The sequence below is a fragment of the Chelonoidis abingdonii genome, chromosome 2 (assembly GCF_003597395.2).
Source record: "Chelonoidis abingdonii isolate Lonesome George chromosome 2, CheloAbing_2.0, whole genome shotgun sequence".
In the NCBI taxonomy this organism is placed as follows: Eukaryota; Metazoa; Chordata; order Testudines; family Testudinidae; genus Chelonoidis; species Chelonoidis abingdonii.
In genome coordinates this window covers 239,865,182-239,882,044 of record NC_133770.1, presented here as the reverse complement: position 1 = coordinate 239,882,044, position 16,863 = coordinate 239,865,182, and the positions used below count along the sequence as shown (strand labels likewise).

General features: G+C 40.8%; 1 protein-coding gene across 1 annotated transcript in view; it reads left to right on the top strand.

The window, feature by feature from the left end:
• The window catches only part of CPA6 (carboxypeptidase A6), a 118,660-nt gene that overhangs the window by 89,490 nt on the left and 12,307 nt on the right, over positions 1–16,863 (top strand). The window contains exons 7-8 of the mRNA XM_032804995.2: positions 10,403–10,513; positions 10,769–10,859. Of these exons, the coding sequence (XP_032660886.1) occupies positions 10,403–10,513; positions 10,769–10,859 (202 nt within the window). The remainder of the gene's footprint in view (positions 1–10,402; positions 10,514–10,768; positions 10,860–16,863) is intronic.

The following is a 16,863-nucleotide window of genomic DNA, read 5'->3' as shown; positions in this document are numbered from 1 at the left end:
TGGGATGTTTTCCTCTAAAAATTTGGGGCAGGCCCACGCCTACCTTTTTTAAATAAATACTGTTCTTTTTTTCCATTTGGAAAGGCTGTTCTAAATGTAATGTGTGTGTGTGTGTGTGCACATGCACACACGTTTGTGGCCTTTGTTATACAGATGAGAGTAGATAATCATAAATGATCTCTCTTCTGGCTTTATTCTGAATATATTTTTCTATTTGAAAATTTGTACTTATAACAGAAAACCTCAGCCAAATCTAATACTCAAAAGTCTCCTGGATGTATATCCCTGCCTGATCCTGCAAATACTTGCTACTCGCCACTAGTGCAAGTGCATTTCCATGGAGTTAAGCTCTGTGCACGGTAGCATGGGTTCGCAGGATCATGCCCTAACTATGAGTGTAATTTTAATGGATAAACTCTTAAGCAAATGATAAAAACGTTGAGTGTAGTACTTTGCTGTCACCACAGTGAGGCATGTGATGATTGAGGCACTGTTTTATAAGGAGCTTTGAAAAGCATTTTTTTTCTTCTTTTGGTCCATAGTGAGTCCAGTTCTGCTCAACAAGAAAAGTATGTAAAGTATTTTTTCCTTTGTTCTGCAGCAAAAAAGAGAGAAAATTATCTGCAGCTTCTTAGTGTAGGGAGATATGTTATTTTTATTGTGTGCTTTAAACTTGTCAACTGCATCTTTATGACAACCCACAATAATCTTGTGAAGGTAAAAATTACTTTCATTCAGATTGCAGCTATTCATTTTTTACCACATGAATGCATTTTGATGAAATAACAGTCTCACTGCAGCTGTGTTGTGCCTATAGGAGGAGTTTGCCAGTGATTGCCAGTGATTTGTTATCAATCACTAGGACATTCAAACACCAATACACACAAGGGCTTTTAAACTAGTGAATATGGGATTGTCTACACTGGCAATTTACAGCGCTGCAACTTTCTCGCTCAAGGATGTGAAAAAACACGCCCCTGAGTGCAGCAAGTTTCAGCGCTGTAAAGCACCAGTATAGACAGTGCACCAGCGCTGGTAGCTACGCCCCTTGTGGAGGTGGGTGTTTTAGAGTGCTGGGAGAGTTCTCTGTGTGTTGCCAGTGTAGACTAGCCCTATGTTTCTCTTCAATGCATGTATTGACCTGCATGAAGGGAGTGAGGACCACAGATTACAGGAGCAAAGAGTTTAGAGGAGGGACTAGGAAGCCAGTCTGTGTGCACATAAGTGGAATGCTAGCTGCAGGTACAGCACCCTTGTAAATACCTTTCTTAATAAGGAGACAGATTAGTTTTAGAAATATAGGAGAACACCCATCATTGCTCAGCAGTGTCATCTGCACAGCAGAAGAATACACTCCTATATTCCATGAGAGCTAGGGTGATCATATGTCCCGTTTTGGCTGCTTCTGCACACTAGACCTTGAACTACATCTGTCTCAGGCACCTAGGTTAGGGGTTCCTTCTCCTTTCTGGAGTTTTCCCATAGGGTCCCTGCTAAGCCTTCCCAGGAGAACATAATATTTTGTCATTTTTCCAGCTGCTGTTTCTGATCTAGTGCCAGTAGAAGATGTTTCTTGTACAACTCCAAAATGGCAGGGAAGGTTTGTTTGCAAACATTTTTCAGGCACAGTTGAAGCTCCAACTTTTGAAAGTTTGATCCTATGTTTTAAGATCTCTATCTGAGTCATGAAGTTGCACTTTATTACCTAATGTGGAGTCACAGATCTAGCACCAGGCTTATGACTTGTAGGGCTCCAAGCAAAGGCAGATCCCTAAGATGTAAGAGGGGTGAGCAGATTTAAGTTATGAGTTGTCTCCAGATATGAGGATAGGCTAACCTGTGACTTACCAAATCAGTGCAGAATTATGTGGGACCAAACAAGCGGCTGCTTTGCTTGGTGCCTAAGGCCAGACCTGATTATAATTTAAAATGTACAGAAAATAACAAACATCTTAAGTTACTTTCAATAAGGATGCTGTAACTGATGTTTGAACACTGAGAGAGGAGCTAAAAGCCGCTATCATTAGAAATAGTGTTATGGTATGATTGCTGAGGAAACAACAACAGAGTCAGTTTTCAGTGCTAAAATAGTAACTGGCTAAGTTGTGTTAATAATTGTTAATCCAAAATCAGAAATAGCAAATCTTGACCTTAACTTAAATGTAAAGACAATGACTTGTGGGACAGGATATGGTTATTAGGCCCAACTAGCACGTCTACAGTTTAAAAGTTTCTCTGAACCCTGTCTCCTTGCCTCGTCATTTTCCATCAATTCCCTTCCTTTGTAAAATGGATTCATTCATTCAGTACTCTGATTTGCAGCCTTGGTGACTTCTAGCACTTCTGTGGCACAGTGTGTTTATATATAGAATAGAGCCTCAGCTGGGGTAAACCAGCAATAGCTCTATTAATCATTAGGTAGGTGTGCTGGTTTATACCAGCTTAAGACGTGGCCCTCTCTTATCAGTCACTGTTTATTTTTTCTCCATCTGATTTTTGGCAACATTCCTATATCATCGTCTCTTTTTGGTATTAATACTATTCAGCATTTATGGGTCTAGTCTGGCTCTCAATGAATTCAGTGGCAAAACTTCCATTGATTTCCTTGGGGATACAGGATTAAGCCATATAAAATATAATTATTTTATATTCTGAAAGCATTGTACAAACATTAATGGAGAAAAATGATTAGTGCTTGACATACAAGTTGTATTTGTCAAGGTGATGAGAATATATATTTTAACACTTAGTATTTTTTCACTTTAATCATTGTTTTGAGGATTTGATACACATTACAAAAAGCAGGTTGCATAGTATGATACTCATATAATATGGTATAGTAATATAGCATAGTATAATAGTAATAGCGATGGTGTCCCTAACCTCTGTTTGCCAGAAGCTGGGAATGGGTGACAGGGGATGGATCACTTTATGATTACCTGTTCTGTTCATTCCTGCTGAGGCACCTGCCATTGGCCGCTGTCAGAGGGCAGGATACTGGGATAGATCTGACCCAGTATGGCTGTTCTTATGATACACTTTAGTGATTGTTAGACAAAATGACAAAGGCCTCGTGGATGTTATCAAGACTTTTGACAGTAATACACAGCCTGTCTTGTCTTGTTACAGATATAAAGCATTAAGTCTGTAAAAAGAAAAACAGTATATGAGAGAAATATTTTTCAAGATAAAGAAATTATTTTGATGTCACACCAGTTTTACACATGGGTAACTATTTATTTCAGAGGAGTTACTTTTGATTTACACAGGTCAGAAAGCTATACTAGGTCCATTATGTTTTAAATCAGATGATAGTTACAAACTTTTAAGAGAAACCTTTAAAATGTTTTAAAGAGAAACACATCAATCATTCAAGTGAATTCTAAGACTCAACTTGAGATTTCTAAAAGTACAGCTTTGGGACTATATTGACTTCCAAAACCTCTCACAGTATCATTTCACAAGATAGCAAGCATCAAAACAAAACAGAGAAGCATTAAAAAGTAAAGGAGACTCAATATTGTACAATCAATACAGCTGGACGTGGCAGCTCTAATCGTGGTTTTTTTTTAATTTCTTTACCCCTGTGTCTATCAACTGTTTGAAATTGGATGTTGCCTAAGGCGCAGAGAAAGATGTGCGATCATTTTTAAGTCATTGCATTATTTCTCTTTTATAGTCACGATATGACTTTTATTTACAAGAATAAAAACCCTGTAAAATGCTGGTTGTCCCCAGTCCACAAAGGACCCACTGCCAGACACAAAATCTTTTTACAGGCTCTTTTCTTTTCCAGATATAAGCAAAAACTACAAAACAGTTCCTCAGAACGTCCTGGGCTATAGCTCCCAGGAGATTTTTTTTTGTTTTGTTTCTTTTATTCTCTCCCGCTTCAGGGCCTGCTGCAGGATTCTTCCTTGTTCTTTTGACTGAGCTTTCTCCCTGGAGACCATTTTTTCCTTACCAGGTTCCCATTATCTCCCCTGATAGCCTCTCCTGAGGAACTCCCTGATGCTCCTGCTCCCTGTTTCTCTTCTGGAATACCAGCCCCAGGACTGCCTCCCTGGAGCCTGTCCCCTTGTTTCATGAGCCTACTCTACTCTCCAGCCACAACCCAGCTTGACTATTCTCCTCTGCAGCCAGCCCTTGCCTTTCTCCCCTTCCCCCTATGTCAAAGCAGAGTTGACTGGATAGTCTATAGCCACCACCAGCTATACTCCACTAAATAGCTAGCAGTTCCTGTTCTGTCCTGTGTCTTTCAGGTAACGTAACACCACCTTTCTAATACAATCGCATTTCCCCCATACTTTTACTAAATAACAATGTAACTTTTCCCTTCCTTTATCAAAACCCTTATGAACACATAAAAGATGATCAGTTACAGCGGGCACATAACCCAGCTTTGTGGTTGTTTATTCAAAAAAAATTGTTTAAGCCTTAATGGCCAGTCAGTACTCTGAACAAAATCACTTCATTTGTCCAATCAGGGCCATGAAGTATGTCCTTATCCTCAATTATAGAACATAATTCAAAAATTCCTCTTCCTCTTTTTTCATTGATCCAAATTTTTGGCTATTCCTCTTTTAAATTTTTCTTCATTAGACTTTTGAATTGCTGTTTACTCAAGGATATTTCTGTGTCTGTCCTTCCATTTCTTACAGCACTTTTAGCTGCCTTGTCCACCATTTCATTCCCTGTTATCCCAATATGTGCTGAGATCCAGACTAATGCTACCTGTACCCCCATCTGTACTAACTCTATTTAGAGCCGTCAATTAATCGCAGTTAACTCACGCTATTAACTCAAAAAAATTAATCACAGTTAGAAAACAATCATAATTAATCGCATTTTTAATCCCACTGTTAAACAATAGAATACCAATTGAAATTTATTAAATATTTTGGATGTTTTTCTACATTTTCAAATATATTGATTTCTATTACAACACAGAATACAAAGTGTACACTGCTCACTTTATATTATTATTTTTTATTATAAATATTTGCATTGTAAAAATGATAAAATAAACAGTATTTTTCAATTCACCTCATACAAGTACTGTCATGCAATCTCTTTATTGTGAAAGTGCAATTCACAAATGTAGATTTTTTTTTGTTACATTACTGCACTCAAAAACAAAACAATGCAAAACTTTAGAGCTTACAGGTCTTCTCAGTCCTACTTCTCATTCAACCAATTACTAAGAGAAACAAGTTTGTTTACATTTACGGGAGATCATTGTTATTTACAATGTCACCAGAAAGTAGGAACAGGAGTTTACATGGCCCTTTTGTAGCTAGCATTGCAAGGTATTTACATGCCAAATATGCTAAACATTTGTATGCCGCTTCATGCTTCAGCCACCATTCCATAGGACATGAATCCATGCTGATGACTCTCATTTGAAAAATAATAGGTTAATTAAATTTGTGCCTGAACTCCTTGGGGGAGAATTGTATGTCTCCAGCTCTATTTTATCTGCATTCTGCTATATATTTCATGCTAAATCAGTCTCAGCTGATGACTCAGCATATGTTGTTCATTTTAAGAACACTTTCCATGCAGATTTCACAAAACGCAAAGAAGGTACCAATGTGAGATTTCTAAAGATAGCTACAGCACTCGACCCAAGGTTTAAGATTCTGAAGTGACTTCCAAACAGTGGCAGCTCTAGGTTTTTTGGCATCCCAAGCACAGCAGTCAGGTGGCCTTCGGTGGCACACCTGCAGGCGGTCCACTGATCATGCAGATTCAGTGGCGTTTCTGCGGGTGATCTACCAGTCCCACACCTTTGGCATGCTCACCACCGAATTGATGCCAAAGCCGCGGGATCAGTGGGCCTCCCACAGACATGCCGCCAAAGGCTGTCTGACTGCCGCCCTCACAGTGACCAGCAGGCCACCCACCACGGCTTGCCGCCCCAGGCGCACACTTGCTGCACTGGTGCCTGGAACCGCCCCTGCTTCCAAAATCTGAGCGGGATGAGGTGTGGAGCTTGCTTTCAGAAGTCTTTAAGGAGCAACACTCCAATGCAGAAACTACAGAACCCAAAGCATCAAAAAAGAAAATCAATTTTCTGCTGGTAGCATCTGACTCAGATGATGAAAATGAACATGTGTCGGTCCACGGTTCTTTGGATTGTTATCAAGCAGAACCCATCATCAGCATGGACACGTCCTCTGGAATGGTGATTGAAGCACAAAGAGACATATGAATCTTTAGTGCATCTGGCATGTAAATATCTTGCAACACCTGCTACAATAGTGCCATGTGAAAACCTGTTCTCACTTTTGGTAACACTGTGAACAAGAAGCGAGCAGCATTATTTCCCCCAAATGTAAACAAACTTGTTTGTCTGGGCGATTGGCTGAACAAGAAGTAGGACTGAGTGGACTTGTAGGCTCTAAAGTTTTACATTGTTTTATTTTTTATGCAGTTTTTTTGTATATAATTCTACATCTGTAAGTTTAACTTTCATGATAAAGAGATTGCACTACAGTACTTGTATTAGGTAAACTGACAAATACTATTTCTTTTGGGGGTTTTTTTACAGTACAAATATTTGTAATAAAAAAATAAATATAAAGTGAGCACTGTACACTTTGTATTCCAGCTCTCCAACCTGGAGACGTTCATTAATAACCAAACTTCCATAAAAACGGACTTCACTAAAATAAGACAGGAGATCTACAGCACTCACTTCACCTCTCTACAAAGGAAAAAGGACTGTAAGCTGTCTAAACGCCTTACCTGCCACATGGGGATCACAACCGTATACACCTAACCCACCCAGCAATATCGTCAATCCTATCCAACTACACACACCACCGAGAAGAAAAGTCCCTGTCCTATCTCGGGGACTTCTTCTTTCTGCCCTGCCACCCCACCAACATTGATGACGAGTTCTGTGGCGATTGAAGCCTACTTTCGCCGTTCTACGACTCAAACAGTACTTCCAGGACAACACTGAACAGCTGCACCTGATACACAGTTACCCTTCCACCAACCAGGCCACCAGAGAAGAACTCCACATGGACTCCTCCTGAGGGTCGAAATGACAGTCTGGACCTATACATTGACTGCTTCCGCGACGTTGCACAGGCAAAAAATCGTGGAAAAACAACACCGCCTTGCCTCATAACCTAAGTAGTGCAGAACGCACATGCCATCCACAGCCTCTAGAAACCACCCTGACATTTCATCAAAGAGGGCTGATAAATGCGAGGTGCTATTGTCATCATGAACAGGTGACTACCCAATAAGGAGGCGCCAGACAACAACTCTCCAATACAAATTCTTAACAGGCCACTTCCCTCAGATCCCACTGAGGAATACACTAAGGAACTGTCACATGCCTACCTCAGGATGTTGAAGCCAAGGACTGCAGGTTTGGCTCTAGTTCGGGGTGGCGCCAGGATGGAAGTGATGACTGACTGTGCTTTAGAGGTTTTCTCCTGCAACTCTTATGCCAATGCAAAAATTAGACTGTATGAAGGGGTAGCGCTTGTGTGCGGAAGACTGTTTGTAAAGAGTATAGAGTGGCCAGGCTGAGAATTTCCACAGGGTTCATGTATCAGAGGGTAGCCGTGTTAGTCTGGATCTGTTAAAAGCAGCAGAGAATCCTGTGCATCTTATAGCTAACAGACGTTTGGAGCAGTGAGCTTTCGTTGGGTGAATACCCACTTCGTCAGACTGCAGGTAGTGGAAAATTTCCAGGGGCAGGTATATATATGCTAGCAAGCAAGCTAGAGATAACGAGGTTAGTTCAATCAGGGAGGATGAGGCCCTGTTCTAGCAGTAGAGGTGCGAAAACCAAGGGAGGAGAAACTGAGCATCTCCCCGAGTGGGAAGAAGTGCATGCCCCTGTCAGCTAAACACTCTTGCCACACCCCACAGGCGACGTGGCTGGATGGCTCTTTCAGAGGGGGTTCCACTTTCACAATCTGCATACAGTTAATCAGATCCAGTTTCAGCCCCTAACTCCTTGGCTTCCCCCCTTTTTAATTCCTGTACCCAACCCAGTTGTGGCAGGGTGGAGCTAATTAAACAGGACTGGCTACCCCCGGCTTCCTCGTCCTGCAAAGGTGGCCAGCCACCCTTTTACAACTATTCATATAAAATTTAAAGCATATAAACCTTTTCAGTTTACTTTTTAATTTTTTCTCTGAGTTTTCGTGACAATTTTGTTATGTACTGTATTTATATTTTATAAATATTATTTGGATGCCCTGTTGAGGAAGAATTTGACATCTAAAAGCTCTTCAGTGTGATTTTTAAGACGTATATATCATATTATGTCAACCTGGTAATACAATATACATCACAATACTGAAGGTAAAAAACAGTTCCTATAAAAGAGCACAATTACAATATGTGACTTGAAGCCTAAGAACACTATACAGAAAACAAAAACTAGAGACTATTTCAAACTCAGTATCTTTGACATGGAAATCCTCATTATAGGGACATGATCTCCACCATACTTGGTAGCATTTCGTAATGAGAAGAAAACATAAGACGGCAAAAAAGTCTATCCTTTCCCCAACTAAATCCTCTCTCCCAACAAAAAAGCCTGGAAGAGATGCTCAGTGCCTCTAACCCACATTTTGAGTTTATTTCATTGCAATACAGAACTTTTACAGCATCTATAATTTCCCTTATCCTACAAAGACTTAAGCACGTGCATATCTTTACATGTATGAGTAGCCCCATTTACTTCCATTTGCATAAATACGCAAATGCTTAAGTCTAAAGGATCAGGGTCTTGGTTTTCTAAGCCATCACTGCGGGAGTAACCGTAGCCTTCCATTCTGACAAAAGTATCGTTTGCTAGTCCAGCAGAGCAGTGTCACTAATACAAAGATTTGTGACCATGTTGATGGGTAGCCTTGAAGTGGCTTTCTAATATAAACAAAGTTAGTATAGGCAAATGGTTCATAGAAACAATAACATGGTTGCTATAGAGGAAGAGTTGTGTCCAGTACCTCTGTCCCCAGACAAGTCCAATGATAGAACATAGAAATGAAGAGGCTGGATGGGACCTCCGGAGATCATCTCGTCCATGTCCCTCCCCATGCTGCTGCAGAATTAAGCATACGTAGACTATCCATGACAGACGCTTGATAAACTTGTTCTGAAAAACCTCCAGTGACAGGGATTCCACAACCTTTTTTGGTAATCTGTCACAATGCATACTTATCCTTACAGTTAGAAAGTGTTTCCTAATATCTAACCTAAATATCCCTTGCTGTGAATTTATGGGAGCATTCTTGTAGCTACATCACACAGAATAACATCCTTTGACTTCAGTGGGAGCTTCACACTTGGAGCATCTGCAGGACCAAGCTGCATAGGTATTAAATTCCCTGACCTGATACTGTAGCCCTAGCATTTGTGAGTAACAATAATTTTAGCTCTCATCGGTTTTAAGTAAACCCCATCACAACTCCTGTGTGGACCTTGAGGACCTTCAGTAGAATGGAACTGTTGTGGGTACATTGCACAGGGTGGCCAGATGCTGGGAGCATGCCTATGTATCCTTTGTTCAATATGTTACATTTTCTCCCCTCAAAGTTAAGCACATAATTAACATTTTACTGCATTGGAGCCTTAACGCTGGAGTTAATACCCAGTGATGGTGGTCGTTACACAAGGATTGCACACTTCTGCATACAATGGAGGAGAGTCTGTGGGGCTGGTGGAATTGCAAATACATAGACCAACCACAACTCACTTCAGGAGTGCAGCATGTGCATGGGCTACTGCAATCCTGCATCTGGCAGAGGGGAAGAATTACTTCCTCCACCTTCAATTATTGGTCCAACTTATGGTACACAGGCTTGGTGCAGGCTACAGGATTTGACCAATTGTAAGTGGACAAGTAATTTGGGTTGATGATTTTGAATTTAAGAGATATCTGTCTCACATATGATGTGACCATTGTCATTTGCCTTTTCATATGTCATGACCTCACCAGTATTAGGTGCTATCATCAGCTGGTGATAATCGTCATAGCCCCATTGACTTAGTGCTAGCTAAACTGATTTCATGCCGGCTGAGGCTCTAGTCCACTGACTTTTAGCTCCTTTGCCCAGCCATCTCACCAATGCTCAGTGCACTTGTTTCTGTTTAGAGCAAGTAGTTTCCAGCATTCTCCTATATGTTTGAAATTAACTAACAATAGGATGATCTTCTTTTGAAAGTCTTTTCTGAATATAGTTTCATTACCATGTTGCTATTAGTCTCATTTATGGACAGACAATACTTCATTCAAACACAGTTGTTGGAATAGCAGTAATGCAATAAGGTCAAGCCCCTGTTACAGAAGTAAACCATGAAGTAGTACTAACTGCCCACAGTCAGTTTATTATAGAAACTACTTCTATTTTACTTCCTCCTTTAGGCTCTTCAGACATACCAGAGTGATCCTGCCATGAGAAGGATGCTAAATCAGCTGTATTTCTACATCATGCCAGTATTTAATGTGGATGGATACCATTTTAGCTGGACCCATGTAAGTAGTTTGGGCAATGTTTCTGAAAACATATTAAGATCGAAAAGATGAAATGACTATAGCCAGAAGTCTCATTTGAATGCTGTAATGATTTGATCCACCACTTGATTATATGTGGCCTAAGGATATAATTGACTTGTAAGAAAGTTAAAATATTGCACTGAGCATCTTCAACATAGATGATTTGTTACATGTACATAGTTGTTTTAGCAACGTGTATTCAATTATTTTCATTATTTTAAAAATTATGACTAGGATCGATTTTGGAGAAAAACGAGGTCAAAGAACTCACAGTTTCGTTGCCATGGTGTAGATGCTAATCGTAACTGGAAAGTGAAATGGTGTGGTAAGTCTGGAAATAACCTGATTGTGGATAGCAATGTCATTCTGCATTTAACTGTCCAGAGCACTGAATAGATCAGAAAATTCTACAGCAGCAGTAGCCTCTCCATAGATAAGATTGAAGATAGTGTCCCATTGGCCAAACCATGGCTCATGAGCCACATGCGTTAAAGTACAGCTCACAGTGCACCACCTGCCCATTCTCCATTTCCAGACTGGCAGAGGGGGAGTTCAGCGTTTCTGCCCTTCAGCCGGGTGGTGGGGTTAGCAGCTTCTGCCAAAGATAACTAGTGCCTGCTGAGCGTGGGAGACACAATTTATAAGTTTGCTCCCCCCAACAGCTTAAGTCACACAAACCCCTTACCCTCAGTAGCCTCTCACTGCAGCTCCCGGGTGTTAGCTCCGCGGGGAGAGGCAGCAGCAAAAGCAGCAGCTCTCCCTGAAGCTCCTAGCTGTTTGCCACTGTCTCTCCTCATGGTCGCAGCTCCCAGTTTGCCAGCTCCAGCAGCTGCCATGCAGGGAGGGGGTCCTGTGACACCATGCAACTGAGTGGGGCCAGCACTCCCCCATGCATCGCCTCTGGCTTCTGCCCAGCGGGAGACGGGTCTTGGGGCTTCAGCCCTGCAGGGCATGCCTGCCAGTGCTTGGGCCTTCAGCAGTAGTGGGGCTGAAGCCCCAGCAGGCACACTCCAGCTTGAACTTCTGAAGATTGTCTTGTGTGTCTTGGAGAATCAGTAAGTTTGGCCACCCCTGCATTATACTGTAGACTTGATTGTGAATGTTCCTCCTAACTTCTCAGAAAAGAAACCACATTTTCTGAAATATCAGGTGCCACAAGGTGGAGTTTATCTGGGAAATTTGGAAAAAGTGGAGAAAGAAGTTTTAATGTTAGGAGTATGCACTAACTGCTTTGCACTGCTCCAGTCATGCAAAGCAGCTGTAAACCCAGTTTAAGAAGCCAATGAAGCTAGCTTTACAGCTTGCTTTGTGTTGCTGGAATGAGCTGATGCACAATGGTGAATATGACTCATGGTGTTAACTGATCTGTTTATTGGTTTTTAATTCCTAACTTTTTTTTAATTTATGTTTCTAAAATGTTTTGGCTTAGAGACTTCAGATGTTTTGCTGGCCTTGCTGAGGCAAAGTGCCTTTTAATATTTCAAGGTGGCTATTAGTGGAGGTTTATAAAAGAAATAAAGAGCTACTTTTAATTGTATAGAGATTAATTTTTAACTCTATTATATAAATATTTATAACAGAAACTGACCTAAATTTTGCTTAAATATAGATTAAGTTCAAAATAATGAATTATAGCAGATTATTAGAAATGGATCCCTTGAACTAGAAATGGCATTTAATAATGTAGATTGTAGAGTCTTTAATACATGTAAATGGGTATATACCTATATACTCAAGTGGTGGTGCAGTAGGTAACACATTAGACTGGGACCTACAAGACAAGGGTTCTATTTGTGTCTGTTGTGGCCTTGGGTAAGTCTTTTTATCTGAGTTTCCCCTCCTTCTGAATTGTCTGTTTAGACTATAAATTCTTAAGAGCAGGAATTGTTTCTTGTTATGTATTTATACAGTGCTTAGCACAACTTAAGAATGGCCATACTGGGTCAGACCAAAGGTCCATCTAGCCCAGTATCCTGTCTTCTGACAGTGGCCAATGCCAGGTGCCCCAGGGGGAATGAACAGAACAGGTAATCAGCAAGTGATCCATCCCCTGTCACCCATTCCCAGCTTCTGGCAAACAGAGGCTAGGGATAACATCCCTGCCCAATAGCCATTGACGGACCTATCCTCCATGAACTTAGCTAGCTCTTTTTTGAAAAAATGCCCTAAATCTGGGGGTCTGATCCAGCTTGGAGCCTGCAGATGCTACTTTAATACAAATAATAAAAATAGTCTCATTACTTTCAGTGAGACTAGTTGCATGAGGAAATGCTGAGTTACTGCTAGGAGGAAAGGCTCCACAATCTGCCGTCTAGTGATTTGTTATTTTTATCTTTACATAAGTTAGCAAATTTTATGGAGAAAAGTAAATTAGGCAAGCAGTATTAATCATAGTGATGGCAAGTCAGGAAGGACAGAACAGAAACATTAGAAAATCCAGTAAAATACACTTACAGTTTTTGACACCATCTTTTGCATCTATTATGAGCCCTTAAATCTACTTGTTTAAATTTTATACTGTTGCTTCGATTCCTCTTCTCCTATATTGCCTATCTTGTTAATATTTCTGCTTTTACTGTCTCATTCCCTCCAACCCAATTCCAGTCCGTTACTTCTCATTTTTTTCCTAGGCTAGAGCCTAAACACATGGGCCCATGTCCTGAGCTGTGATAAAGAGGCATTCAACAGTGCTCAGGAGGGAAAGGCGAAGGCCATTCTTGTGCTTCCCTGATTTGGAACAAATCTGTGCTGTTCCCTGGAGCAATTTAGAGCAACTTTAAGGCTCCCCTAAGACTCATTTACACAGAGATATTCAGGAAAATTAATCCAAATTAACTAAATGTTTGAATTTCAAGTAGATTAGTTAAACAGCATTAAACCACGGTGTGGATGCTCTTAGTCAAAATTGAAGTGGCCTTAATTTGGTTTAGCTTTCTCCATTTTGGAAGTGAATTAAGGTAAACTTAATTAATGACACTTTAATTCTGAGTAAGAGCATCCACACATGGGTTTAATGTGGTTTAATTTTCCTGACTGTCCTTGTGTAGACAAGCCCTAAATTGCTACCTGTGGCCCTAAAGGGCTTTTCTGCCACTCTGGGATTAGTAAGGGCTTGTCTACACTTGAAACACTTCACCAGCACTGTTGTAGCACTGCCGCTGTGCCACTGTAGCATTTCATTGGAGACAGGAAGGTTTCCCACATTGGCACAGGTAATACACCTCCCGAAGAGGCAGTAACTTGATCAATGGAAGAATTCTTCCATCAGTCTAGCACAGTCTACATGAAAACTTAGTCAGCTTAACTATGTCCATCAGGAATGTGGATTTTTCACACCCTTGAGTGATGTAACTGGGTTAATCTAATGGTCTAGTGTAGAACACTCCTAAGTTGGACCACTCACTCCACTGGCTACAGGGAGGGGGTTGGTATAGGAGCAGCTATAACAGGTCAATGCAACCTGAGAATCCCCCATGTAGGGGATAGAGATTCCCAGAACTGACCCCCCGATTTAGGGCAACTTTAGGGTATAGATGCAAAGCCAAACTAATCCAAAGATACAGCCCATGCTGTTGCACCATTCTTTGCTTAAATTTATGACCACCAGCCATAGATATTTTGAAAAACAAATGTATGTGCACAAAAGAAACTATTGCTTTCACGTTGTAGTGGACAGTTCTCATGTCATGTCCTTGGAGGAATATTTTATTGTATCTTATCATATTATTAATACCCACACACATTTTTTCAGTCCCCAATTGATCTATCTCAGTTTCCCTTAACTCCCTTGCCCCTCACCCCTGCATTGAAATACAAATTCCTGTTCCTTGGTTCTGGAAGATATTTGTCTTTTCTGAATGAGTGAAATCTTTCTTTTCTATGCAGAATGGATTTGTTGCCCTATAACAATACTATCTGGACTGCTTTGTGTATTAGGACTGTTACATCCCTGGGGGCAACAGATTTGGGAAGAAATCACTGGATACACAGAACTGTAAACCTTGAGGCAGCCATTTATTGCCACATACAGAACAAACCAAAGGCCAGCCACAGCTGGCTGGGCTATCCCCTAATAATCTAACTCAGTTGCCATAGCAACACTAGATTCTATTACCACAACAACCAAATACACAACAATGACTATTATTTATTTAGTTCCTGCAATGTCCTTTGCCCTATACAGAACAAAACCAACATATCCCTGCCCTGATGGGTTTATAGTTTAAGAAGTCAGAATTCATTCCTCATGTTCATTCAAAAAAATAACAGGAATACTTGTGGCACCTTAGAGACTAACTAATTTATTTGAGCATAAGCTTTCGTGGGCTACAGCCCACTTCATTGGATACATAGAATGGAACATATAGTGAGGAAATATATATACACATACAGAGAACATGAAAAGGTGGGAGTTGCCCAACCAACTCTAAGAGGCTAATTAATTAAGGTGAACTGTTGTCAGCAGGAGAAAAAAAAAACTTTTGTAGTGATAATCAAGATGGCCCATTTAAGACAGTTTGACAAGATACTTAACATGAGGGAAATAGATTCACTGCTTGTGCTGAATGGCTTTAAGCCATTCCAGTCCTATTTCAAGCCTAATCGGATAGTATCTAGTTTTTGCAATATCATTCAAGTTCAGCAGTTTCTCGTGGAGTCTGTTTTGTGAAGTTTTGCTGTTGCAAAATTGCACCTTGTAATCAATGTTACTGAATGGCCAGAGGTTTGAAGTGTTCTTCTACTCGTTTTGAATGTATATATTCGATGTCAGATTTGTTCCCATTTATTTTTTGCTAGCAAGACTGTCCGGTTGGCTAATGTAAGCAGAGGGGCATTGCTGGCAAACAATGATGGGATAATCACAATGGTAGATGTGCAGGTGAATGAGCCCCTGATGGTGGTGCTGGGATTAGCCCTATTGATGGTCCCTGAATAGATATGTGGACATAGTTGCAACGGGCTTTGTTGCAAGGAAGAGGTCCTGGAGCTATTTTGTTGTTACTTTGTGGTGTGTGGTTTACCGTGGTATTTGCTTTAGGTTGAGGGCTGTCTTAAGCGAGGACAGGTCTGTCCCCAGATCTGGGAGAGAGGATCACTTCTGCAGGAGGTTGTAGATCTTTGATGATGCGCTGGAGGGTTTTAGTTGGATGAAGGTGACAGCTAGTGGCATTCTGTTATTTTCTTTGTTGAGCCTGTCTTGTAGTAGGTGACTTCTGGGTACTCTTCTGGCTCTGTCAATCTGTTTTTTCACTTCAGCAGGTGAAAATTGTAGTTTTAAGAATGTTTGATAGAGATCTTGTAGGTGTTTGTCTCTGTCTGAGGGATTGGAGCAAATGCGGTTGTATCTTAGAGCTTGGCTGTAGACAATGGATCGTGTGGTGTGTCCTGGATGGAAGTGTCAAGGAAAGGACCGCTTGTGTGGATTGGTCTAGGCTGAGGTTGATGGTGGGATGGAAATTGTTGAAATCATGGTAGAATTCCTCAAGGGCTTCTTTTCCATGGGTCAAGATGAGGAAGATGTCATCAATGTAGTGCAAGTAGAGTAGTGCCATGTTCATTCAGTCCTGCTTCTCACTCCAACAAATACATAGACTGCTCCCTAATGAGACCCCAGTCCATCCTTAAAGGGACTTCTATACAAATAGCAATTTACTGATCTTCAGAATATCCCTTTGAAGAAAATATTTTTTTCAGAAAAAAAAAATGAGAGTGATTAGAAGGTCAATATTTTGCCCAAGGATAAAGAAATCAGTCAGTGAAAGAGACAAGATTAGAACTCTGAAGTTCCATACTCTAAGTCGTGGCTCAGTCATCTCACTACCCTGACTGAAGTGGGGATGATGGAGGATTATCATATTTCCATGCATACATTGTCCTGATCTGCTTAAAGTTCTGCACTGTGAATTCTCATAAGGTAGATTCTAAAACTTCTTAATTGGGTCAGCTGTGTTAACAGTTTGCAGGCAGGGTTTGAAATGTATATGGGTGCCTCTGGGCACGTAGGTTGTGAGCACAAATCCTGTTTTTGTGTGGTACCTGCCCAAGTGTGACACCCAAATGGCTGGGTGCCAGGAGTTTCTTCTTTGAATTAAGTGACACTGCTGTGCCACCTTTTCTCTTCTCTTCTAGCGTAGCTCCTTGATGCTATATTTTACTCCATTGCTTTGTATTCTGTGAAGACTGACAAAGGAAATTTATCAGTGATCTTAGTAAATTTCACTTTGCAGCCAGTGGCTCAAGGGAAACACAATTATTCCTTTAAGTTAAAGTGTGGAGTGGGCAACCAAAGTCAACACTAGAAGCGGCAACAGTTTTAAAGTATAGAGTGT